The 26,141-nt window shown below is 37.6% G+C and overlaps 1 protein-coding gene across 1 annotated transcript in view; it reads left to right on the plus strand.

Moving 5' to 3' along the window:
• The first annotated feature begins 14,630 nt into the window (after nt 1-14,630).
• Nucleotides 14,631-26,141, plus strand: part of LOC145989865 (uncharacterized) — an 84,687-nt gene continuing 73,176 nt past the window's right edge. Inside the window, exon 1 of the mRNA XM_083125330.1 lies at nt 14,631-15,037. Within this exon, the coding sequence (XP_082981456.1) occupies nt 14,891-15,037 (147 nt within the window). The 5' untranslated portion in view covers nt 14,631-14,890. The remainder of the gene's footprint in view (nt 15,038-26,141) is intronic.

The following is a 26,141-nucleotide window of genomic DNA, read 5'->3' on the forward strand; positions in this document are numbered from 1 at the left end:
TGTCCGCAATTAACATCTTTGAAATTTTGAACACGGGCATTATTGTAATAAAGATTAGGTGATTTTAAATATTTTATTAAATTTTCAGGAGGAACACCTCCAAATGAATCAAACACAAATGCCTCATCTTTTAAATATTTAAGATAACAGATCCAGTGAGTGCCCTGATTTTTGTACTTATCCAAATTAACAATGCCACACCCTTTGTTGAGTGGTTGTTCTGGTAAAGAATCAGACATGTACACACCTCTAAAATTTTTGATACCCAGTGGCTTGATTAAAGCTTCAATATCTTGGTTTGTAAGCGGCTCTTGTTTTTTTTTAAACTTATTCATGGCTCTCTTAACACCTTTGCCTTTTTTCTCCATGGCCAGGTTATGGCGCTTCTGCTCATCTAATTCTGCCCTATTTTTCTTGGCATCTATTACTGTTTTTGCTATGGCGGCTGATCCCCCGGCCAAGCTCCCAACAGCCCCAAGTGCTGCTAAGATGGCAGGGATAGTAAATATGAAACCACCCACATGTGATTTTTTTCTTGATTGCTGTAATTTTTTTAATTGGGGGGTACTAAGCAACAATTTCATTCCATGGCCCTTTGCAAGACAAGAGCTTTTTTTCTTGCGCTGCTTTTTGGTTAAAAGACTATCAATAGTTTTAAGAGATTTAAGACCTGCATAAGGTATTTGATACATAACACCCTTGGCCTTCATTGTAGGTTTATTATATACATATTCACAACCCCCACCCCAGTTTTTGTTTGGTGCTCATAGCTATGGTGGTTCCCAATGCTGCTATTTTTTCACTTAAAGAAGCATCTTTGCTTACAAATCTACCAAATGCAGCCTCTTCTAATTTCTTGTCTGCAACATGTCTCTTGTCAAGATCAGAATCTGTGTTGTATGCTATGTCATGGTCTCTACAAGCAGCATCTAGGGGATTAACACCAGGATCACCTCTGTTTAATCTATGGTCCAATTTGGTGCCTGGACCACAATACTGATAGCCTGGAATGTGTAGTTCAAATGGCAGCTTGTTTATAATGTCATTAACCAGGCCCCGGCCCTCAGAAATATTCCAAAATTTAGGTGGTAGAGTATTAATAATTTTTATGAGATATCCAATCCCCTTAGTGTCATTCACTATAAAATTAGATAATTTGGTGCTTATCATGTCCATAATTCCAACTTTTTCATTGTAAAAATTGTGGTTCCCTGCATTTTCCTCCCCAGCTATCACCAATAACCTATCTACAAGTTTCCTGACATCATCAACCCACACAAATTCTTTAGGCAGGGTGTTGTATTGTTTGATCCCACTGCCAGTCTTGATCTGTGACCATATGGGCTTGATTAAATTGTTGTATTTTGCTCCACTGCTAGACTTGACTCTTTTTTGTGTGGGATCATTGTTCTGGTATAGAGCATCTGATTTTATTAATATTTCTTTGTAGTGCTCATAATCTTGATCTGTATAGCTGCCAGGCCTTTTCCTAGTCATCAGTTCCCACAACCCAGGTGTGCCGGGGTACTTAACAAAAGCACCTTTTTCTCCAAGATGAGATTCTGAATAAACAATCAGATCATCCCCCATAAATGTTACTCTGAAATTGCCAATTCTATGTATGATACTAACATCAAGCTCTGTGTCAGCATATAAGCCAAACACCTCATCTTTGTTGTCTTTAGGTGTGGTTAAATATTTTTTGTGCAAGAAGACCCAATTCAATAGGATCCTGAGTAGCTTCAATTCTTCTAGGAGCAATAGGACTAGGTGTATGAATACTGGAAAGTGGGGTGAATGGATAATCTAATATGTTCCTAGCAGCTACAGGTACAAGCTCTGTGATCAAATTTTGATTTTGCTCTGTAACAGTTTTGATATTCTTACCTAATTCACTAATAGCATTAATTACAGGCTGTTCTGTTTGTTTGTTTTTTTCATAAATTCCTCGGTTCTCTGATTTCCATCCCTTAAATCTTTTTACAAGATAATCTCTTAACTTAAGATCATCAATGATTGGCCTTTTCATGTTTATTTATTTATATTTCAATGTCTAGAAAATTGTTGATTTTATTTCTGTATTTGCCACTATTGGGTGTTCTTGTCATATCAATTGTGACAAACCCATAACTGTCCTGGTTCCAGCACCTGCTGCAAAATTTGGAAAAATCATTGTAGCTCAAGTCCCCACCTACATATTCATCATGTATGTGTTTGAGGTTGGTATGATCTTGATGAAACACACATATAAAATTGCTGTTGTCTCGGATCAGTTGCTTCGGAATTTTAGAAAAAGTCTGTGCCAGGTAGAAGCAATCAATGTTTTTGTGCCGACCCTGTGTAAAGAAATTTCTAACCTTGTTTTGATTATCCAGTATAATGTCATCAAACACAACAACAGAATTATCGAGACATTCATAAAGTGGCTTAACATCTGGTTCAAAAGTGGCAATATCCAATCCATCATATAGCTTCATCAGCTGCTGATATTTTAATTGTTCCAAGCTCTTAGAGAAGACATACAAGTGCCTGTTTTTCCAGTCTAACCAGTTGGGTGCCAATAAAAAATTATCAACCATTAGTGTAGTTTTACCACAAGCAGATGGCCCAACAATAAGACACCTAATATTATCAGGCAGCAAGTTGCCATTTCTCTTATTCTGCTGTTCAGGTTCTGGCAGCCTTTTTATAACATCCCAGGTGCTCATATTATCACTTTGTCTGCATCGATCCAGCTGTGTTCTGGAAGTCCTAGCCATTTGACAAATAACTTGTTGCCTTTTCTGCGGATGATTTTTTCTATGAGATATGTGTCACGCTGCTTAGTTTTGCTGAGTTCTTCTTCATAGAATCTGCCTTTGAGAATTTCTCCTCGGTGATCTTTTATTATATATGTGTTAAGGGTTCCAGGTTTAACTTGAACCACTGTAAATAATTCAGTGCTCCAGTTTCTTGTAAAGCCTCTTTTGAATAAGTGCTTATATTTGCTGATTCTTACTTGATCACCCACCCTGTATTTGGCCTTTCTTGTTGTTGGCTGGTATCTAGGATAATAAACAGTCCTGATCAATTTTTGCTCATCAGATGAAGTTACTTCAGAGGGTTTCATGTTGATTGTGGAATGGACCGAGTTGTTATATTTATGTAGAAGTTCTGGAAGAATATTAATCCATTTAAAATTACCTTGCAGTGTAAATTGTTTATACATAAGATTTTTTAAGGTTCTGTTGAATCTCTCTACAATTGAGGCCTTGAGATCACTGTAACTCGAATAATGTTTTATTGCCCGGCTTTTAATAAATTGTTGAAACACTGAATTATAAAATTCTTTGCCATTATCTGTTTGCAAATAGCGCGGGGATCTTCCACTCTGATTGATGATTGTTCTGATGGCTTCTGTAACACATTTTCCAGTCTTGGATTTGAGTGGCAGAGCCCAGGCAAATTTTGAAAACGTGTCTATCACAGTGAGTAGATACTTGTAGCCCTTGTTGATTTTGTCTAAGTTTTTCAACTGTCCACTTGCCATTTCAATCAAGTCGCTCTGCCATAAATCATCTATGCCCTTTGTGACTACTGGGAGCCTCTTAAAATTATGTCTGGCCTGTCTGTGTAATTCATCAACAATAATTTGTCTAGACATAATATGTAAACAAAAATATTGCAACTATGGGGTGTTCAGCAGCTGAGACTGCAGGATTTTCTAAATATAATTTGTCTCCAATATGTATTTTAAATTCCAAAGAGCCATCATCTTCAGTATAGGCTGTTTCTAATGTATTGGGGTCTGTAAAATCCTCTAACTCCACACTGGTGATTTTTACTTTGTTGTCAGCATTTGTTATTGATAAGGTAGGGTAGTGGTGTGCCTGTGGTTGAAGCCAATATTTGATCTTGATTGGTCTCAATGTGCCCCCAACAAAAAATTGGTAATAAAATTGTGCAGGGGACAGCATATATATTTTGCCACCTGGTGTAAATGGTGAATCATATTCTTTGTTGGGGATGCTGTACAATTCAAGAATTACTGAATGTTTTGGATTCTCGATTATGCCTGTTATTTCTTTTTCTGCTGTGAGCAATCTGCTTGTTACAGATTCAAGGTGCTCATTGATGGTCCTAACAACATCATCATGGCCTGGCTTGATCTTTATGTCCACAACAAGTTTCTTGTATTGTTGCACAATCTCTTGAAGCTGGGTGGCAAAAACAGACAGCATTTGCTTGATTGGATTCCATGGTCCCTAGCTGTTGCTTGATATTAGCTACAATTTGTTAACTTAACTGCCAATTTTGAATTTTGAGCAGTAAGATCATGGACCTGTCTTCTGATATCCTCAAACAGGGCATGCAGTTCATTAATATGTTGATTGGTTGGTAGAGTGGCCACTGTCTGAGTGAGATGTTTGATCTCTGTCTGGATATTCTTGATATCTTCTGATTTCAATATGCGATTCACTGCCCTCTTAATATTTTTAAGTTCCTGTGATGTGGGAAGATTTGATACTGTATTTTGCAAAAATTCAAGTGCCAATTTTACATTGTTTAATTCAGAAGCATCAGCCACATTTTGCATAGCATTTTGGAGCAGGGCTATATCTGCCTGAGTGGGTGTGGATTGTTGTAAAATTTCAAGCTTTGTTTGGATATCATCTATCAAGTGATGAAAATGAGATAGCTCAGATTCGGTGTTGAGGTTTTCAAGCTTTGTGATCTGTTCCTGGACACTGACAAGGGTGTCTACAATTCCAGGCAATCGGGATTCTAGTACATTTGCCAAATCATTTTGCACTGCTGCTATTGTACCTTCAAGATGGGTTATGGAACTTTGAATTTTTCCAAAATCTTCATATGTTTCAAGTTGCAGCTTAATATTTGCTACACTCCGAGTTATTGCATTCAAAGCATCAGAAGATGGCAAGTTGTTCATAAAATTTTCAAGTGTCTCAATTTTTTCTTTAACCTCGGCTATGGTATTGTTCAGGGGGTCCAGATTAGGTATCTGGAGTGACTGAATCTGTTCTTTTAGAGTGGAAATCACTAGATCAAAATCTTCTTGTGATTTTATGCTTTTGACAATTGTTTGGAGTTGTGTCTGGACATTATTTATCTGTTCTTCCAATTGTTGTTTCAATTGCTCAGAGTTGGTGGCCTGGGTCTTAAATTTGGCTTGAAGAGCTGCTACAGCTTCTTCCAAACTTTGAAAATTATCCAATGTTGCCAGATCAGTATATTTTTGAAGCAATAATTTAAGTTCAGAATCAATTTTAAGAAGAGGGTCCATGCATTGTGATTGTAAATTTGTAATTTCTAATTGAAGACTGGCATTCAGTGTGGTTTGTAAAGCTTGTAAATCACTTCTTAATTTCTTGACTCTGACATCAAGCATCAGAATCTCATCACTGTGATCTTCATGTCTTGTATGGCCAAATATATCATTAGGCATTTTTGTTTTAGTGGTTATTTATTATAGAGTATCTGATTCTTAATTCTATAAAAAAGGGTATAAGCTTGTCATATGACCCAGGGACCTCAATATATAAGCAGTCACCAGCAGAAACAGTATAAACAGTGCCAGAAATCATGTTTGAGTGCTTAATTCTATAAATATTTCTCCCTACTGAAATTTTAACATCACCCTCAGGGGTTGTAATAAATTGCAATTGTCCACCTACAGGTAATTGGTAATGATTTAAATTATTGTTAAATATGTACAATATTTTACCTGTTTCATCATCATTATCTGTAAATATGCTGTTCAGATGAATAATTAACAAGCCACTCAGTTTAGACAGCATATCAGAAGAGGGTTGTGGTGTTGGCAGCTCCATAATAGCCTGTTTTTTGAACCCAAATAAGTTCATAGGCATGTTTATTTATTTCAAATCATGCTCTGTAATTGGGCATTGATTTCCATTTTTCAAATCACAATGCCCCCATGGTAGAGTATGTATGCCACATGATAAAATGCATCTCTTATCATCATGTGGGTCCAGGGCCACTTTTCTTACAATATTTGAAGTCAATAAGTGATCCACACTCTGAATTCTGGATTCTGATGTTTTGATTAAATTCTGGGATTTGAGGCAATTTTCATAATCTTCAAATACAAGCTCTTTTTCAACAGTTACTTTGCCAATACCCTTGGCCTTTTTGGCAACAGCGCCACTACATGTTTTAAAAGTATACATCTTGGCACTTAACCCAGCAAATTTCACAATAACATCACCAAGTGTCTCATCTTTTAACTTGCCAGGCACCTTTTTGTTGTGGTGTTTAATTATTGTATGTTCACTGGTATCAAAGTATTGAAACAATTCAGGCTGTGACATATCTTGATAAACATCTTCTGTTTGAATATCAAGAATAAAACTATCCGTGTCCATGTACATCAATTTTATATTATCACCATAAAAAGGTTTCAACACATCATAATACAATGTTAACATATGTAATTTGGCCAATTCCAATATTACAGCCCCTACATAAATAGGTTTATCAAACTTAATTTTTGTTTTCCTCATGTTGAAAAGTGCCATATTTTCATCATAAATTCTTCTATAATTGAAATTAGGCTTTGCAACCAATTTTTTGCTCAGGCTGGGGTCAGTAATTATTTTAACATCGGTATGTTTTCTGACATTTTCAATTGTTTTGCCATACACTGAATTCACCATCAATTTAAACAAGCCCTTATCAAATTGGCTCTTTGCAGATGTTCGAAGCTCTGTGTTTGTATCAATGTATGGTTTCAACCATTCTGAGTGCCTGAACCTCAAAACTTTGGTCACTTGAACACCATGTTTCATCAGGAACTGGAGGTTTTTGTAATATATGCCATAGCCTTGTTTCGGCTCCAGAGTCATCATGAGCTTCTTCTGTTTAGAGCCAGGTGAGCACTGAACCTCGGGAATTGGGGGCAGATCAGAAAATTTATTGTGCAAATCATCAGGAATTGTCAGATCAGCCTCTAAGAAGAGGCCATAGTCACTGTCATCAAAGTCCTTAAGATCTTCAATATTGAAATTTTCAACCCATTCAAGCCCTGCATATGGCAGTTTATCCATCATGGCATAACCATAGAGGCTGTTGGCATCTACATACGCTATATAATTTGATGGCCGTGCTGGATCATAATCAGGCATATATTTGTTATTTGCTCTGGCATATCTCTGGGAACATTGCACCATCCCCCCTCTTATACATTTCTCCATAAACAGATACTTATCTTGATCGTGGATCAGATCCAAATGCATGTTAGTGTTCAAAAACGTTGCAGACCATGCTAGGCTCGGGGCACTGAAAAAATATATTGGATCCAGTCTATAATTTTGCATAGAAGATTTTCTGAATGCCTGCAATATATCAGCTAAGAGGGTCACATCAAGTTTCAAATATGCCATGTGATAATCACCAAATGTCTGGCAATTTAAATTGTTCCACATCAATTGGGCATGGTGATAATCTTCATCAGTGATTCCAGATCCTCTGATTTTGCTGTAAAACTCTTGTTGTGGTGGCAGAGAACACTCATCAAATTTAGAAAAATCTGTAACATAGTCATATGGATATACACCCTTCCGCCTAATTAATTTCAGGTCCTGATTTGGAAACAATGCACGTGTGATTTTGAATTGATCATCAGATAATTGATTTGCCAGTGTAGCCAGGCTAGCAGATAAAATTCTGTAAGAATCAAGAAATCTTATGTGAATAGGAACACCATTAACTTTAATTATCTTGCTAATAGATATATATTTTTCATCATTTTCAGCTAAAATGTTTAAATTCTGCTTGTCAAACCCCTCGTATCTGATCAGATGATGAAAATCATAATTGGATTCTCCATGACAAAATATGGGGACAAATTTTGGTCTCTGGATCTTAATATTGCAGCTATTACACAGGGCCATTTTGAATTTACCATCTGTATGAGAATGGTGTTTCACCTTGATATTTGTATCTGAAAATTCAGAATCACATACCGGGCATTTTTCTGCATTGTTGAAATCCTCAATCTGTTTCTCTGTTAAAGGCAACATAGGCTTTGATTTTAATAAGATGTTAGATGCTATGTCATGGCACTCATTTTCTATTCTATGTGCAAATATTTTGATGGCATCTGGTCCCATGTATAAGTGTGGCTCACTAGCTACACCATCCCGTATAACCACATAACAAAAACTGGAAGGTTCATGTAGCTGGTATGGTGTAATTGAAGATTCTTCAGGATCTGGATTGCAGAATGCAAGAGGTTTGAGGTTTGATTCAAAATCACAGACAATATATGCTGGGTGTTCCGACAGGGCTTCAAACTTTTTGAATTTGCAATTTTCACTTGGATTGGGGATCACCATATGAACAGGTTTATGGTTGCCACAGTATTTCAGATGCTCAATTAACTTGTTTTTAGCAATTTCTGCATTTTCTTCCCGAACCCCATTCACCATTTTTCTACCATCAAAAACAGTTAAACATCTTCTGCACAACTTGAATATTGTCTTTGATTTGTCTAGTTGTTTTCTGACTAAAGCTTCAAGATTATGTATCAGAGTGTAATGATATGTGCCATCCTTTTCAATTAAGAGCAGATCAATCGGAACAGCAGAATCATCATCAAATGTACTGATTCTGAGAGGTGCTATCGAGCAATTGCCAGTGGAACAAATAAATACATTAATAGATAATTGTTTGCCATTGATATGCTTGGCCCTTTTTTCAAATTTATCAATATTCTGAACAGACATTGGATATTCTAAACCCTCCATTGCCTCATCAAAATCATTTTCATGTTGTTTGTAATAAGTTATTCTCTCAGGATTCCTTGAAGCTGGAAACAAAGCAGCTAAAATACACCACAAAAAGCATTTCTGGTCGGTATTTTCAATATTGACCACGGCTCTTTTGTTTTTAATATTGGCAGGTAATGGCAAATATGTAGATCCTTGTAATGGGCTGAATTCAGAAATATTAACATATAACTTGTGTGGAGAACCGCATAGGCTCCATCCTGACTCTTTTGCTGCAAATTCAGAGTGTTTAATATTCAATTGATCTATCAAATTGCTTATTATTGTGTCTGAATTTGCGTTTGAATATACAGGTACAGTTTCTGTTATGTGGGGCTGTGTAAATTTTGTGCCATTTGGTTTCTTATATTGTGCAAACAATTTAAGGGACAGTTTATAAGAGCCATTTTGTGCATTTAGAATTGCCTGCAGATCAGAATTTATACTGTTCAAAAAATTATTAATACCACATCTTGGCTCTGATACAAACCGATAATCTCTTAATTGGGCATTAAAACTGCTATGGATGGGTGCATGGCGTGGCTGCTTTGCTGCTCTAGCATTAACAGGTGCTTCATGCTTCCTTTTCAGACCAGATGTAGATGGTTGAGGGGGCAATGTTGATGACTGTGCAGAGCAAGTACCTTTATGTTTATATGTGAAGTATTGCATGTTATATTTTCTATGGCATTTGGGGCATATTTTTGTGGGAGTTCTGTATTTGTCCGGGTTACAAATCTTTTGGTGCTTGGCCCAATTGGGGCTGGATATATTTTTATTGCATTGATTACAATATTTTTGACTTGGCATTTTTGTTGTTGTTTATTATATACAATTTCCTGGGTTTCAAATCAAAACTCTATGCTGGATAAAAAATATCAGCTGGGTTCAGCACTGTGCTTTGTATATTTTGTGTGTGTGTGTGTGTGTGTGTGTGTGTGTATGTGTATGTGTGTTAATATTTTTTGGCTTTGGTATTTATATAAAATTTCTTGGGGTCCAAATCAAAAACTCTATGCTTATCTTATGACAGGTTGTAAAGCCAATAGCCTACAAGTGGAAAAAAAGAATAAATATTCATTCACACTGACCTAGCACAAATACCTGCACGGACATGCATGTCTAGAATGGCAATAACCTTGTTATGTATTGATTTTTGTATAACAGGCTGGGACAGATATAAGCCTGACCCCCTAAATATGAGTGGATTACAATAAACAAGCTGGATGTCAGGCAAAATATTGTTCAATATACCAGAAATATGATATTAAAACAAACAGGCCTGTAAGTATGAGAAGCACTGTAACAACACATCTGTTCTTCTCAACCACTCTCACAATAGTGGCTGATGCAATTGTTTGCACGCAAAGCTTCATTACTTGGGAAGCAAAAATCAATACATAACACAGTGCCAGGTCATTGCCATTCTAGAGGGGCTCTGCATATAGATAAAAAAATTGAACCTGGCATCCAATTAAACTTAAACCTGAAGTAAATATGTATATGTAGGTATGGGTTTTAGCTTAATTTCAGGTATAGCCAAAAAATATCAATTTTTGACAAGTTTATGGACAAAAATCCGGCTGATGCAATTTTTGTAAGTATAGCCAAATCTGCTTGAGGGGGGTTCATACTTTCTCAGGAAATATTTGAGGGCATTTTTACAAAAATCTTGGATTAGACGGGGTTCCACACTTGAGCAAAAAGCTCATATGGGCATGTTGAGCTTGTTTTAAGTATAGCCAAATCTGCTTGAGGGGGGTTCATACTTTCTTGAGTTTATAATACCACAAATACAACTACTGTCCTACATTTGCTTCCGAAGAATTTCTTCGGAACAGTGTTTCCAACTCTGCTACAAATTTACCAGAAAATAATATGTAGTATTAATTTAGGATAATTTTTAATCGATCAAAATTTTGTTTGCGGGGGCCAGAGTTACAACTGCCGGGGCCAAAGCCCCCCCAGGCCCCCCCTAACGACGTCCCTGCAAGTATATATCCATAATGAAACCTAACGTGGTAACATTTGTTTGTATTCAGAACAAATATTTTGATTGAACTCGGAATATTATGAAGCTGAATATGAAAATTAACTCAAAATCGATTTTAATTACTTAAATGCAATTAATCGTATGACCAAAGATGACATACCATATTTACCCCCTTTCCGAGAATAGTAGCTACTTTTTTCATTCTCTCCTAAATATATTTGAAGACTAAAATTGGTAAACGCTGTAAGTGCCAAAATAATTCAAACACCGTTTTACACGTTAAACTGTGAAATGAGCCATACTATATAATGTGGTAAACGTGAAAAGTGTCTTGTAGTCCTCTAAGTAGTTCAAAGGGCATGTAAAGAGGTCACTAGTGTGAACGATCTTACGGGCTGATGTGTGGAACGATGCGATTTCCCAACACTTTCGCTTTTGGCACTTACAAGGTTTACCACTTTTAGTCCTCATTTATTCTCCGTAATTTTTCCCTTTGCAGCTTGTATGCTAGTTGTTGTATTGACTAGTTTCATCCACAGACCGCGTGAAACTTCTTTTTGTCGTCCGGCGATTCAGGTAAGATGATCTTAAGCCGGAAGTTGGTAGTCACGTGTTTCCTCTCAGATGTATCTTGCAGTTGTCTGGCTCGCCGAATAGGGCTGCTCAGGGGGTGCTCGTTCGGCGGCGCAGATCGTATGCGCAGTTGTCCGTGGATGCATGACGTCATCGTCGAAACACTCGGCACGGATAAGGCTGGTTCCTTATGCAAATATTGAAATATTTGACAACGAATATCTTCTAAAGTATAGTAGCTGGGGAAAAGTTACAACTTTCACTGTTAAGATTCATCCTTTCTAATCAATTTCTCACAAAGTTGATTGACATGTGTAAAATGGTTTTCAAGAAATCGTGTTACGAAGGAACAACTGTTTTGTTCTCTCCAGGCTTCCAATGAAGGGAGTTTTAACTTAAGCGCGTTGGATTTCTTTTTGCTGTATGTTTTGAAATAAGATTATGTTGTTCTTGTCAACTGAAATCATGCCTAAATGCTATGGAAAGCTGTGAAAACTATTATCAGAAAACTAACGGAAGAAATCTAAAATATCACAGCTTGATTGATATAAAAAATGCGGGATTGCCCATTTTTGTGAAAAAGGCATTGTGCGAGATCTAAAAGCAGAACTTTTTAATATTGTATGTAAATGTAAGGGTGTAATAAGCTTGACTGCTTCCCGTAAAATATCACTGCACTCTCCACGTTTCTCTTCTGTCTTTTCTTTGGCGCCGTCAATAGCTTCAACTCGTTCCGCCACCTGAACGCAGCAGCTAGGGCTCAAAGTGCAGTGCAGTTACACCGGAAGAAGGCTCGGATATGGCAGGCTTCAGAAATTAACTCATCCAAATTAAATTAAAGAAGTATGGGCTCTCTCTAAATTTAAATCATAGTTCACAAATAATTTGATTAAAAGTATCTGTTTTATTTAATAGCGTATTAATTGGTGCATTCTTCTCCAGCATAGCTATAGGCAGTGACCACACTACAAGGGGGGGGGGGGTGCAGGAACGCCGTCCTATTATCGTTCGACAATTTATCTCTCTCTATCTTAACTGCCCCTAGTAAAACGACAAAAATAAATAAATGAATGAATGCTCTTTTAGCCAAAATATGCATTTTTGTGTCGTATGTAACGGAATAATAAACATGATTGCCCCGGGAAAATATGACTTACCCCTCCATCTTTACTATTGCGCCGTTACTAGCTACAACATACTTATTTTGATTTCTATTGTTCCCACATATTTATTTTAATTTTAGTATTGTGAATCATATTCCACTGTGTTACCTCCCCCCAACACACGTACGATTTCAGTTGTGTTTTAGACTAAGCTCGTCAAATGTCCACTTATATCTTTGTATTCTTGAGCCATTTAAAAAAAATCATTTCGTCCCTTCTTCTGGCCTATTTCATAGCAATGTTTTCCCACTGGAAGCCCCTTTGCAGATCGAGATCCGGGGCTATAGCCTTCCCAAGCCACCATCCCCTCCAAATACTCTCTTGCCCTCATGAAAGAAAAAAATATATATTTCTACGAAATATTAATTTGACTTGGCAGTTTCTTTTTTCGAACAGGAATAAGTTTTAAATTTTAATAGCTTATAAATTTACACTAGCAATTTTGAGTAAAGGTTTTGCGTAACTCTAAAAGTACATTTAGAGACTGCAAGGTCAACTCTCGATATTTCAGATATATTAATAGTTTTCATCACAACGTCTTGTAATAATTATTTGTTACTTCAATAATCTCCTCGCAAATGTTTCTCGCATATTAAAACATAGATACCATTTTCTGTTTATGTCCTTGTAATGCTGACCTCCGTGGCGAAGTGGTTAGCACAACGCTTTACGGTGCCAAGGGCCCCCAGGTTCGAATCCCCGCCAGGGAATGCGTCTACTCTCCTTTCTTCAATTTCATCATATCATCACGCATCCTCATCTTCGCGATTAGCCATATGTGACAGATAAGCGAAGTAAAATAAACTAAGTCTATTAATCAATTATTTTTTTAAACTCAATAATTCTTCCTTAGCATGCCACGTTTTTGTTAAAATTATATTACGATTTGTAAAATGACGAAATTCTAAAGGAGAACACGTAACTTTCTTTGTAGCGCATCGGTCAGAAAGTTTCAGGAATATGGATTTTCCATATACATTTTTTCACATGTACTTTGCCCCTTTTTAAAAGTAGCGCGTTTTCAATTATGTTACTAATCATTACAAGGATGCCTCAATATCATCTTGGAGGATGACAATTATTATTTTCCCCCACCTAAAAGTAATAATAGACTTTCGCTCTCTCAATCTCCCATATAAATGCTAGGGGCCGTCTGCTTCAGCCGAGCTCACTGCTTCTCCGGTCTCTCACGCGTTCGTGCAAGATCGGCAATCTTCGGATGGCTTTACCTAATCTCTATCTACCTTGGGGGCTGCTATATCTCAAGCCGTTTAGTTCATCATCATGGGCGTCCGTAAGAGGGGGTCAAGGGGGCCCTGGCCCCCCTGGAAAGAAAGTCAACCAAAAAGTATGTATTTTACACATATAATTTCATTTTAGCCACAATAATATATGTTTTAATTATTGCATGAACATCATAAATTCAAATTTAAGCAATGGTTTTTTAGGGAACGACGCTATTTTTGGAGAAAATGTGCTTTGTTTGCCCCCCTGGAAAAAAAAATACCTTCCTTGCCCCTCCTTGGAAAAAATCCTGCGACGACCATGTTCATCATAAATATTTTCTCATTGGTCGCACTCACGGCGCTGCTCGTTACCCCGCCTTCCCCTCCATTCTCATACAGTTTTCCTCTTCTTCCCTTTGCCTCACGAGATCGAAACGCTATATTCTGTGGCTCAAACCTTTGGCGAGCAAGGTTCAAGTTCGCTCAGCAAATAAGTGAGTAGCGCTCCCGGAGACGCGCCCCAGACCGTTGCTCCGGCTTTGCAACGCGTATACGTACCTGTGCGTCTACTCATAAACTGTGAAATTTTGCAGTTGCGTCCTTCTTTTTTAACAGATCGTAATGGAATTTGCTTTATGAAGCAATGCAAGGCAAAATTGTTTGTTTATGTTCAATATATTTAATAGGAAAACAAATAAAAAATATACTAACAAATAGTATGACATTTCATTGTAAAATATCCGGTCGTTGTGCAACACTGTAACACTATCAGTAACCGCCCCTGCCTATTCAAGGCGCTCTACCTATACCGACCATTTCCCAAATAGGAGTTTTTCACCACTCGGATACAAGTAGAATTTATCATTAATGAGAAAGTTTTAGATATTCATTTCCAGCCAATCAGGAATGAGAACGCCATCTTTGTTGTGCAGACTTGTGGAAGAAGAATCTATTGTGTGTACTATGTTAGATATAATATTTGTAGAAACGTTAAGTGCGTTAGGGAATACAGGAAGAAGTTAGTGAGAAATAAGGACTATACACCAGCCGAAAATACGTGACTTCTTTTAGTGAGTGTGTGTTCGAATAAAAAGTAATAAACTTTCTGTGTGACTGAGTGACAGTTTGGTCTGAACTCGTGAAACAATGTTACAGCAAGAAGGAACCGATATTTATAATGTGCTATGCAGATTATGTTCATCTGATGATGGAATCAGAATTGTTAACATATTTGAAAACGAAGGGAAGCGGCGTCGAATATCGTCCCTAATTCAAGCCTGTCTGCCTGTTGAGGTGAGTATTTGTCGTATCACAGAGTTTTTTTTTCAAAACGTGACTGAATGAGCCGGTGACCGACCTTACACCCTCGAAAATAGAAAGTTTTAAATATTTTTAACAGAATTAGTGTCTTCACTAGATGCTCAATCTACCTTTGAGGTATTGGTACTATTATAGTATAAGGGAAACACCTATAAATCGTATATTTCGCACTTCTTTACATTGCTAACGTACTATTCTGCATTGCAGAACATTTCCTAAGGTGAAATAATGTATTTCTGACGAAAATAATGTCTATTTCTTACATTAACGAGTACTTAATGTTGTTCCTTATTTCCCACAAACCATCCACGGGTAGCCCCCAAAACCATTGGTTAGCCCAAAAATTCACGAACCATCACAGGAACGAGGTATGCCTACTAGGTTAGGTTAGGTTCCATTAGCACTCCTTTCGTTCAATTTAGTATATACGGACAACACCAGCTGGTAAATGTCTGTTATATCGGAGACACATTTCTAACGCATATTTTCAGTTTCAAATGGTTCGTACTTACCAATTTCCATACTTGACCGCCAATTATTACATGCAGATTCATGATTAGGAGGTCTCAATTAGTGAGTAGGCGAAATTTCATAGCAATTGGAGAATTGTACCAGTTGTGATGGTTAATAATTCTTAATTTCGTCGCTGGATGGCACTGGAAGCAAGGGTTCGTGCACAGTCTCAACTGTTACGTCAGTGTGTTGCCAGGACAGTACCTGTCAAAATGCCGTGGATGTGCAACCGAGGGCGAGTGATCGTGATATTGGGTTTGTGTGGAAACATGTTGACCTTCAAACCAAATAAGGAGCATGTCCTGCTTTTCTTTTTCAATCAAAAGAAAACTCGAGTGAAAGCATCGTATCCTTGTGGAAACATATGGTGACAATGTCCTAACGCAAGAAGCGTGTGTGTGTGTTGGTTTCGACGATTCAAAAGTGGTGATTTCGACTTGAGAGCGACAAAGATTGCCTGGGCCAGCTGAAAAAATTCCAAGATGCCGAATTGCAGGTATTGTTGGATGAAGACGATACGCAAACGCAACAACAACTGGCAGAGATGTTAAATGTTGGTCGCCAAACCATTTCTGATCATCTTTATGCCATGGGAAAGATCCAGAAGGCAGGAAAATGGGTCCCACATCATCTGAATGACGGACAAATGGAGAAGCTAAAGACGGTGTGTGAAGTGTTGCTTTCTCGGCATGAAAGAAAGTCTTTCTTGCATTGGATAGTCACTGGGGACGAAAAATGGATCTACTTCGAGAACCCAAAATGCAAAAATTCATGGGTTGACCCAGGACAACCTTCAACATCGACCGCAAAACCGAATTGCTTCAGAAGGAAGACAATGCTGTGCATTTGGTGGGATCAGAAGGGTGTGGTTTTCCATGAGCTTCTGAAACCAGGTGAAACAGTGAATGCCGTTCGCTACCGTCAACATCCCATCAATTTCAACCATGCATTGATCGAAAAGCGCCCAGATTGGGCGACAAGATATGGAAAAGTGATTATGCAGCACGACAATGCCTCATCACACACAGCGAAAGGCGTCAGAGACACCATTTCTGCACTTGGCTGGGAATTCTTGCCTCACCCACCATACTCACCAGACTTAGTCCCTTCGGACTACAACTTGTTTTCATCGATGTCTCACTCACTTTCCCAGCAACACTTCAACAATTACAAAGATGTCGAACAATGGCTTGCTGACTGGATCACCTCAAAATGTGAATGATTTTTCTGGAAGGGCATCCAAAATTTGACGCACAGATGGGCACATTGTATAGCTAGCGATGGTGCATACTTTGAATAAAGCATTTGTTACCTTTCTCCCCAGATACACTTGTTTTCTTTCGGATCAATTAAGAATTATTAACCGGGACACCTTGTAAACTCGTTCCATTTTTCATTGTATTTATGATAATGGAACCTAACCTAACAGGCCTAACATAACATTGTAGGCATTCCTCGTCTGACGTTGGAACACAAGGTAGGAAAACTGTTTTGCAACAAGAAATGCGAAATAAACATGGTTGTCAGTTGCTTTGTATGGAGAATCATCGTGGTATTTAACAAGGTTATTTTACAACTTCTATACATTATTTTACAATTTCCATGCTTGACCGCCAATTATTAGCAGATTCGTGATTAGGAGGTCTCAATCAGTGAGTATGCAAAATTTCATACAAACTCGAGAGTGGTCCGGTATTGTAAACTCATGCCAAATATTTTATTTTCTAAACATAGAATTATCATGGCTCTTTAATGGTGCTGGTTATAAGAAAATGAATGGAAATTTGTAAACATTGTTTATTTGAGGAATATGGTACTCTGAGAATTGGATGTGGTTATCATGGCATGCTCCAGGTGTCCTGGGTTTGAATTCCATCCTGGCTATGGCTGTTCTTTGCGAGTGTCCCTTCATCAATTTCATTATATCATCATTCATCTTCATCATTAGGATTAGCCAAAAGTAGCAAAATATCTACGTAAAATATCCCAACCCAATAGCATTTTGGATATTCTCTTCATTCCACATTTTTGGATCTGCCCCCCTCTTATGCCTTCTGGCCATCTTGTACACCATACCTACCTTGGAGGGGAAAGCCACATAGAACATGTGTTGACATCACATGCATTTATGGACAAACAACTAGCATCTCACACATGACCGCGCTCTTTACGAGCCAAGTCTCAGGTGTCAGCTTCACAAGAAAACGAGTGTAGCTTTCATTTGTTCGGTCCCTGACCTGTGCCAAAAATAGCACAGCTAACTCAGTTCCCCACCCTCACCTCCAACTTCCTTCAATTTAGCTTGTTCCAATGTCCTGGCAAGCAATACCTGTGTGAAAAAAACATGCTACTGTGTTTACTGTTCTCTAGATTGGCTGAAACACAACTTCATCTTCCTTTACCTATCACTGCCATTAACCCTCTTCCCAGAAGTGAAAAGATCCCGATTTTGTCCGCAAACATGAAATAATCTCTAGATTTCAGAATTGATGAAGAGAAGCAATGTTCAAGAATCCATGGAGAAAAATCACAAAAAGTAACTGCAATTTCTTTTTGTCTCCCTTCCCCAGATATAGCCAGAATCAAATTACAGCTAAGGTAAAAAGGGGCACCGAAATTAATAAAACTGTTAAATGTAAGCCTCATGTATAAAGTAGTAATTCGATTACATGTATTGATCATAGAACCGTGTCTTTTATTCCCCAAATATAAATAAAATACCTAGTGGGACATATGTTGCAGCTTGGCCCTTAAGAATTAACCTCTGTTTCGCTGAGGCTTTTTCGCGCGACGTTTAAATTTGTACACTTATTTCGGAAAAACGTTATAACTTGTTGATTATTGGACCAATCTGCTTCGGGTAAGTTTTGTTTTCAAGCTAAGAAACCAGGGCATGCAACTGTGTACAATTCAGAACGCCAAAGTGAAAAAGACGGGCTGGCAAGGGTGCCGACTTTCCAAAATTTCTGTGGGTGCATATCAATGGCGGTTAGATCTGTAATTATCAAGTATTGTATACTTTAAACAACTTACATGGACAATGATTGCAAGAGGCAATGATATTATCAACACATTACTAAAAGAAAATACCACATTCATACAAATTAAAATAAAAAAATCTTCATAAATGCAAATAATTTTAATTGTATTGCAGAAAGAACTATGCAAGGATTTTGTTGTGAACAGAAACTACAAAATGACTAAATTTATGCACCAAATAACAATAATCATGACATGTTAACTTTCAATATAAAACACATTCCTTCTTATGTCATTTGCACTTATGAATTTGTTTGCAATTTTGGTAATGTCAATATTTTTAGTCATTTCTTTATGAACATGCAAAATTGCCAAATCATTCAATCTTTTTTGGGTCATTGTTGACCGCAAAAACATTTTCAATTGTCTAAATAACCACTCAGAGGTATAAGATGTAACAGGTATAGTTAAAATCACCTGTACAAACTTCACAAATTCTGTGAGCATTTCACGCATGGGACCACTGTTTTCTCTACTTATAATATTTGTAATGTCTGACAAGTTGGCCAATTTTTCTTTGTTCGTTCTGCACACATCTAGAAACATGTCCCTGTGCAATGTTGGCTTGTCTTTATCAAAGTCTGTCCCATAGAACTGCACAAATCGATCAGCACCAATTTGACCGATAGCAAAAGCTTCAAATTGTGAAATACGTTCCAAAACCTTTGTTTGAAATCTACGATTTAGTGAATCCACAGCCACATCAATTATTTCAAAAAATATTTGTCTGTACATTTCATCCTGTGTTTGATACGTATGAGGATCACTACCTTCGTCGTAGTGTTTTTGGCATCTTCCTTTTTCTATTCAAAACTGGTTCATCAATGTTCAATTCCTCCGCTTTCCTCGTGGTTTCATTCCACAACTCAAAAAATATATCCCTTTGTGAAGCTAAACTTGCAGACATAGTTTCCACCAAAGTTTTGATTTCTCGGTATGACAATGATTTCTTCTGAGAAGAAGAATGAAGTTGTTCAATCCTGCCGAAAACTGAAATTAACATTTTCAGGAAAATAAGAAATCTGAATTGATGTAGGTTTGAAAAATATCCACTAGCCTTCCCACTGATTTCACTTTTTTCTTCTGACAGATCTTCCAAAAATTTTAAGAGAACGTCATAATTACTTTCCAACAATTGTAGTGATTTTACCCTCACACAGTCAGTCTGGGAATGTTTTTTTACAACACCATCTTCGTTGTCTCCTTGTAGCGATTGAAACACTGCTAGCCTCTTTGGCGAATGTCTTACAAATCTTATTTCACGAAGAATCACCAGAAAGTCTCGCACATAACTGATACCTTGCATCGCATCTTGCACTACCAAATTCAAACATTGATCAGAACAATGAACAAATATAGCTCTCGGCTCCAATTGAGTAATTTTATTTTGTAATCCTGTTAAATGTCCACTGACAGTACTTGCACCATCATAACATTGACCACGACAGTATTTTATGTCGAGAGATAAACGTCTTATGATATCCTGGACGACTTCAAACAATGTCCTAGAACTTGTTGAAGCTACTTCATAGAAGCCCATAAACACTTCTTCAACTTGCAGATTTTCATCGACAAATCTGAAGCATATGGATATTTGTTCCTTCACTGATATGTCGGAAGTCTCATCTACAATGAGAGAAAAATATTGTGCCGCCTCAATAGATTTCATAATTTTTGCTGTACATAGCTGGATAATAGAGACAATTTCATTCAATATATCGTGAGAAACCCACTTATATGTAATTCGCTGCAGCCAACATTTCAACTCAGGAGCATCTTCTGCTCTAAGCAGCAGCAACTGATGAATATTTGATGCTTCATCGGTGTGACCCCGAATTGCTATTCCTTGCTGACTTAAAAATTGAAGGGGCGTTATTATCTTTAAAGTCACCTTGCGTGCATTTTTCATATCTCCTAATTTATGTTTGAGATAAGAGATGACATTGGTTCCTTGTTTCGTAGTTGCCAGAGCAGTCACGGATGAACGATGAAGTGTACATTTTTCATGAGCCCTGAAACGTTTAATTGCCTTTTGCCACTGGGAAAATCCATTTCGAACTAATGCATTACTGGAATCAAAAGCATTTTTACACACACTACAGAACACTTTGTCCGATTCTTTGTCGTAATAAATCCAAGGAAATGTCTTTTTCCATCCTTCATGGTATGATCTGCCTGATGATTTCTTGACACTTGTTGCTAATGTACTACAGGAACTAGCAGAAGACACATTCTCGGGTTCCTTATTTTTTTGACTGAACATGCTTTTCGCTATGTTCAGTGTCAGTAATCCACCTGTGATGACGACGACAAACATATGACGAATTTATCCATAGCGACTAGCAAACCTACTGTTCGAATTCGAAAGTATGTAAAGAAGCACGTTTGAAAATTGCAAAAATTTTTGCCCGGTGAAGAGCTTTTGCTCCACGCATCTGGTCATTAGACCCTTTTCTTGGTACTAACTATTAACACGGTAACACCCCTTTTTTCTAAAAATGAGAACTTCCCAGTCTACAATCTAAGCTCCCCCGTCCTTCTAAGCCATTGTCTCTCGGAGAACAAGCAAAACGATAACAATCCAGATTACATGAAAACAACTTCACTGAAATCGTAAACCACGCTCTTATCTGATTGAAACAAACAACAGAAGGAAAAATCAACTATTGAGGTAGTCGGTCACAATCCGTGTTTCGGTTTATTCTTTATTAGTGCTCAATTGTCACTTGTAAGGAAACATCAAAGCAAGCAGAAAAGATGGGATTCTATTCACAATACAATATACTTCCATTGTTATTGTGGGAACTATCTTTGACTTGGCCAGAGACAGGCAAGGAAGGGAGGAATGTGTTGCTTGCTTGCCTTTGCACAAACACATTTGAAACAATTATGTTTTAGAGGTTAGAAATTTTAACTTCCATCTCAATGTTTTAATTGCTTATTATTTTTTGATAATGGCAAGTGAGAAATATTTATTTTATTTTGTTTTTATCAAACTAAAAATGTTGTGGGTGCGACGCACCCACAAGATTATTTATGTGGGTGCTCGAGCCCCGGAGCACCCACGTAGTCGGCGTGCATGCGGGCTGGGGTTAGCATGCCCTACAAATTTCCATGAAAAAATAATGAAAATCTGGACTTCGCCCCATCTTTCCCCAGTCCTATGGGAAAAGGATGCAAACTTTAGCTTTCTTTTTATAGTATGGTACTTTCGTAATGAAATGAAAGTTGTTTTGTGTTCCTCGCTTTCACATATTTACACAGTTTGCCGAATGTAACCTCTGATTCGCCGAAGCTTTTCCCCACGATATTTAAATTTTATTTCGGAAAAACGTTATAACTCTCAATCTGCTTCGGGTAAGTTTTGTTTTCAAGCTAAGACACCAGGGCATGCAACTGTGTACAATTCAGAACATCAAGTTGAAAAAGATGGGCTGGGGTGGGCCGTACCCCCCAAATTTCCATGGAAAAATCTGAAAAATCTGGACTTCGCCCCATCTTTCCCCACTCCTATGGGAAAAGGACGCAAACTTGAGCTTTCTTTTCATAGCATGGACCTTTTGTAATGAAATGAAAGTTGTTTCATGTTCCTAGCTGGCACACAAAATGTAATATGAGCCAAAATGTTGAAGTCTGCATGCACAGCTCGAAAAACAAGGTTAACAAGGGCTTGAACACGTGACCTTGGCATGTTGAAAGGGGGAAAAAGTGCACCAACTGTGACAAAAGCTTTTTCCAGAAAGCCTGTTAGTGTTTCCACCACAATATAAAAGTATCAAGGTGCAAATAGCGTGGGAATTTTACTAATTCGTCTTGACACACATATGTGACAACGGCGACAAGAACCTTATTTTGCGTGGCACACATATGTTTAACAGAAAATTTATTTGAAGATGCAGCTTGTCACCTTTCCCTTGCTAGTGATTGCTGGACAGTTTCTGTGTCAATCAAAAACTAGGAAAATGTCACCTAGACAGCGAGGAGTGAATGGGAAGCAGAAAAGCAGTACATATGCACAGGGCTCGAAAAATCCCGGTCGCCATGGCGACTAAAAATTTCAGCCTAGCGACTGTGATCTTATGCTATAATATGTATGAAATTTGGATGATTCTAAGTTCAAATTGCAGTACAGCGTAAGTTAGCAAATGATTTTTTTTTAAAATCAACGTTGTGAACATTCCAGAGTGTCAGTAATAATTTCTTACTCTTTGTCCCCCAACACCCCATTTCCTTCTCGAATGATTTAGCGTTGTTTTGAATACCGTGATGCTCAGCTTCTTATACAGAGTGTTTCAAAAGTTGCACAACCCAAACTTTGAAAATGTATATCATGAAAACCGTAAGAGATATTTACACCGGGTTTTCTGCATTATATAGTCTCATCCATTGAGATATTTTTCACAGTGGTCAGTGGTTAGAGCAATGGCACAGTATATCAGAGACCCGTGTTTGAGTCCTGGTCGAACCTGCATTTTTTCGCTGAAAATTTCTACGTTGGTATATATTGTTGAAAATCAATTCTCAGATGTTTTCAGCAAATTAACAATATTTTTTTGAAATTTCAGTCAACAAGTTCATTTTGCACAATTATCATGATAGCGGTTAGTATGCCGTACAAACATTTATGAATTCCTGTGTAGCTTATTCACAGTCTAGCTTCCCCTCAGCAATGGAGGAAGGGTGTGTGTGTGTTGGGGGGGGGGGGAGGGGTAGCAGTAGATATCTAGAATGACTTGTGTTGGTGCTAGAAAGTTTAGAAACTTTCGGCAAGCACGGGAATTCTGACACTTTACGCCAAATGCAGTTTATTTAGCCCCGAACCATACGCAACATTTGTTCAATTCTTTATATCTCAGAGCAGGATATTTTAACCTTTTCTAAGTGGGCTTTTCTAACTCCCCAGGGAACAGTTTTTTTTTTTTTTTTTAGAATATCAAGTTTTCCCCAGGGGACAAGGGTTTTTTTTTATATAGAATATAGTGTTTTCCCTATAGGACTGTGGTTTTTAGAATTTTTTTATTTATTGATAGATTCTAGGAGTTCTCGCCATTATATGCATATTTATGTTTTGTTACCATCTACACTGGGATGTTTGCCAGCTAAATGCATCTGATGTTCAGAAAGTTGAAGAAAGAGATGGTAAATTATTTGCCACATGCTCTAGATGTCCAGCAAACATGGGATTTATTATAATGAAGTTCTGGTCCTTCATCTTTTGTTTCTTAAAAAAAGTGGAAATGATTATTTTTTGAGTTCCTCGGGCAACTCACCATGCTCTGTGGATGAGCAAAGGTGTCTATGTGCTGAAGATATTCTTATTTCTACATCAATTGCAGTTGGGCCCACGAGAAATCAAAAAGATAACTGACCAGCATCACAGAAACAGCAAACATGGTCAGCCATCTTCATCAGGAATCTCCATTTCTGAACACACATAAAATTGGATTGATGCTCAGCACTGCACTCCTGTCTTAAAGATGAGTGTGTTGTTCACCTGGTTGATAGCCCGATAGAATCTTTTCATCATGACTTAGCTTTGTTTGTGAGCTTGGTCTAGATAAAACAGTGAAATGAACAGGGTGGCTACTCAATGGGAATTCCTTAAATTCTGGGAATTATGTGTAAATGTTTCTCCATAGACATGAAGAATTGCAACTTTTATTAATTCAGATTCCATTGAATTTATACATATTTATAAATACAACGAGACCCAAGTTTTTCACAGATTAGTTTGTATTTTTATGTAGGAAGGAATAGAAAGCTGCATGGAGAATAAAACAGAATTCTCTCAATCCATGTACTTTGTTAGTGTCCTTTTCAGAACAATCTATCTGACAAACAGAAGAATATAGAAGATATCTTGAAGTTGATTAGGTAAATTTGAGTTTGAAAATCTTATACAGTTGACAATTTTTCTTAGATTAGAGTATCCTGTAAAATTTGTGACTTGCGTTTGTAGGTGTATTTTGAGTCTGAGCATCAGGGTGTCTACCAGTCTGGAAAACCTGGAAAAGTCAGGGAATTTTATTTTTCTGGAAAAGTCAGGGAAATTTACTATTTCTCTAGAAAAAATTGTATTTTTGTTTCTGGGTCATACCAGAACTAGTGACTTGCTCCTGGCATTTCAAGAAGGTGTAAAAAATAACAATTTGAAAAACATAGTGCAAATATCCATGGATGGACCAGCAGTTAACTGGAAATGTCTTACCTTTTTCAAGGAAAACATAACTATTAATGAGCCAGAAAGTACAACATTGCTGGAAATAGGAAGCTGTGGACTTCATGTTCCTCATGGTGCTTTCAAAGCATCTTTTCAGAGTTCTGGTTGGAACATAGTGGTACTCTTAAGAGCAGTGTGCAATTTATTTAAAAATGTTCCAGCTCGGAGAGCAGATTTCACAAGAATTACAGGATCAAAAGTTTTCTCCAATTCGGTGGTTAGACAATGGAAGTGTAGTGGAAAAAGCACAGTATGTTTACCATTTCTGAAAACCTTTGCTGACAGTTTCTGGTACAAAGGAACAACCAAGGTGTGAAACCTTTAAAACTATAGTCACAAGTGAGCAATCCTCTGTACCAGTCAGGCTAGCTTTCTTTCAGACTATTGCAGCTGATATAGAACCCTTTCTTGTCAGGTTTCAGTCTGATTCACCAATGATGCCTCCTTTCCTTTATGAACATTTGCTCAAGCTACTGAAATCCCTTATGTCCAGGTTTATAAAGAAGTCCATTCTGCTAGAAGCTGTATATCTGAAGATCTTTTGAAACTAAATCTAACTGATCCAGAATGTGTGTGTTCTGCAAAAGAAGTTGACATTGGATTTGCAACCCGGCCAGCATTTAGATCTGTGAAACTATCTGACGTTCAGGTGTTACATTTTCGTGAAGATTGTCTGAAAATATTACAATGTTTGTGTAAGAAAATATGTATGAGATCACCATTGAAATATAGGCTCACATATGGTGCAGCATGTCTCTCTCCAGCATCTGTTTTGGATGGAAAAGTAGGTGAAGACCAAGTAAATATGGCATTACAAGTCCTAGTTGTAAAGTGCCATTTTTCTGGTCCTGCTGCAGGTGATATAAAACGGTTCTATACTGACTTATTTAGTAATGACAGTGTGATTGCAAGAATGAAAAATGTTGAGATTGTTGTTGATCGGCTGGATCAGATGTGGATGACAGTTCTTGAAGACTGTAACAACAGTGCCTTTATACTGTTCGTCCAGAAGATTTTAATGTTTCACATGGAAATGCTTCTGTTGAGCGTGGTGTCTCTGTAAATAAGCAATGCCTTGTGGATAATCTTGGTGAGGACTCACTTATTGCCCAACGATGTATACATGATGCAATTGTAACTTATGGAGGGGTTGAAAAAGTCCCTAAAACAAAATCTTTAATCCATTTAATCTGTTTCTGTGCAATGAGGTGCAAAGGGGAAGTCGAAGAACCACACTTTTCTCGGGTCAGTTTGATGTTTGTGTGGTGAGCAGATGACATAACCCCCCCCCCCCCCCTCCAGTGA

This window comes from Lepisma saccharinum, chromosome 7 (assembly GCF_977018435.1).
Source record: "Lepisma saccharinum chromosome 7, izLepSacc3.1, whole genome shotgun sequence".
NCBI lineage: Eukaryota > Metazoa > Arthropoda > Insecta > Zygentoma > Lepismatidae > Lepisma > Lepisma saccharinum.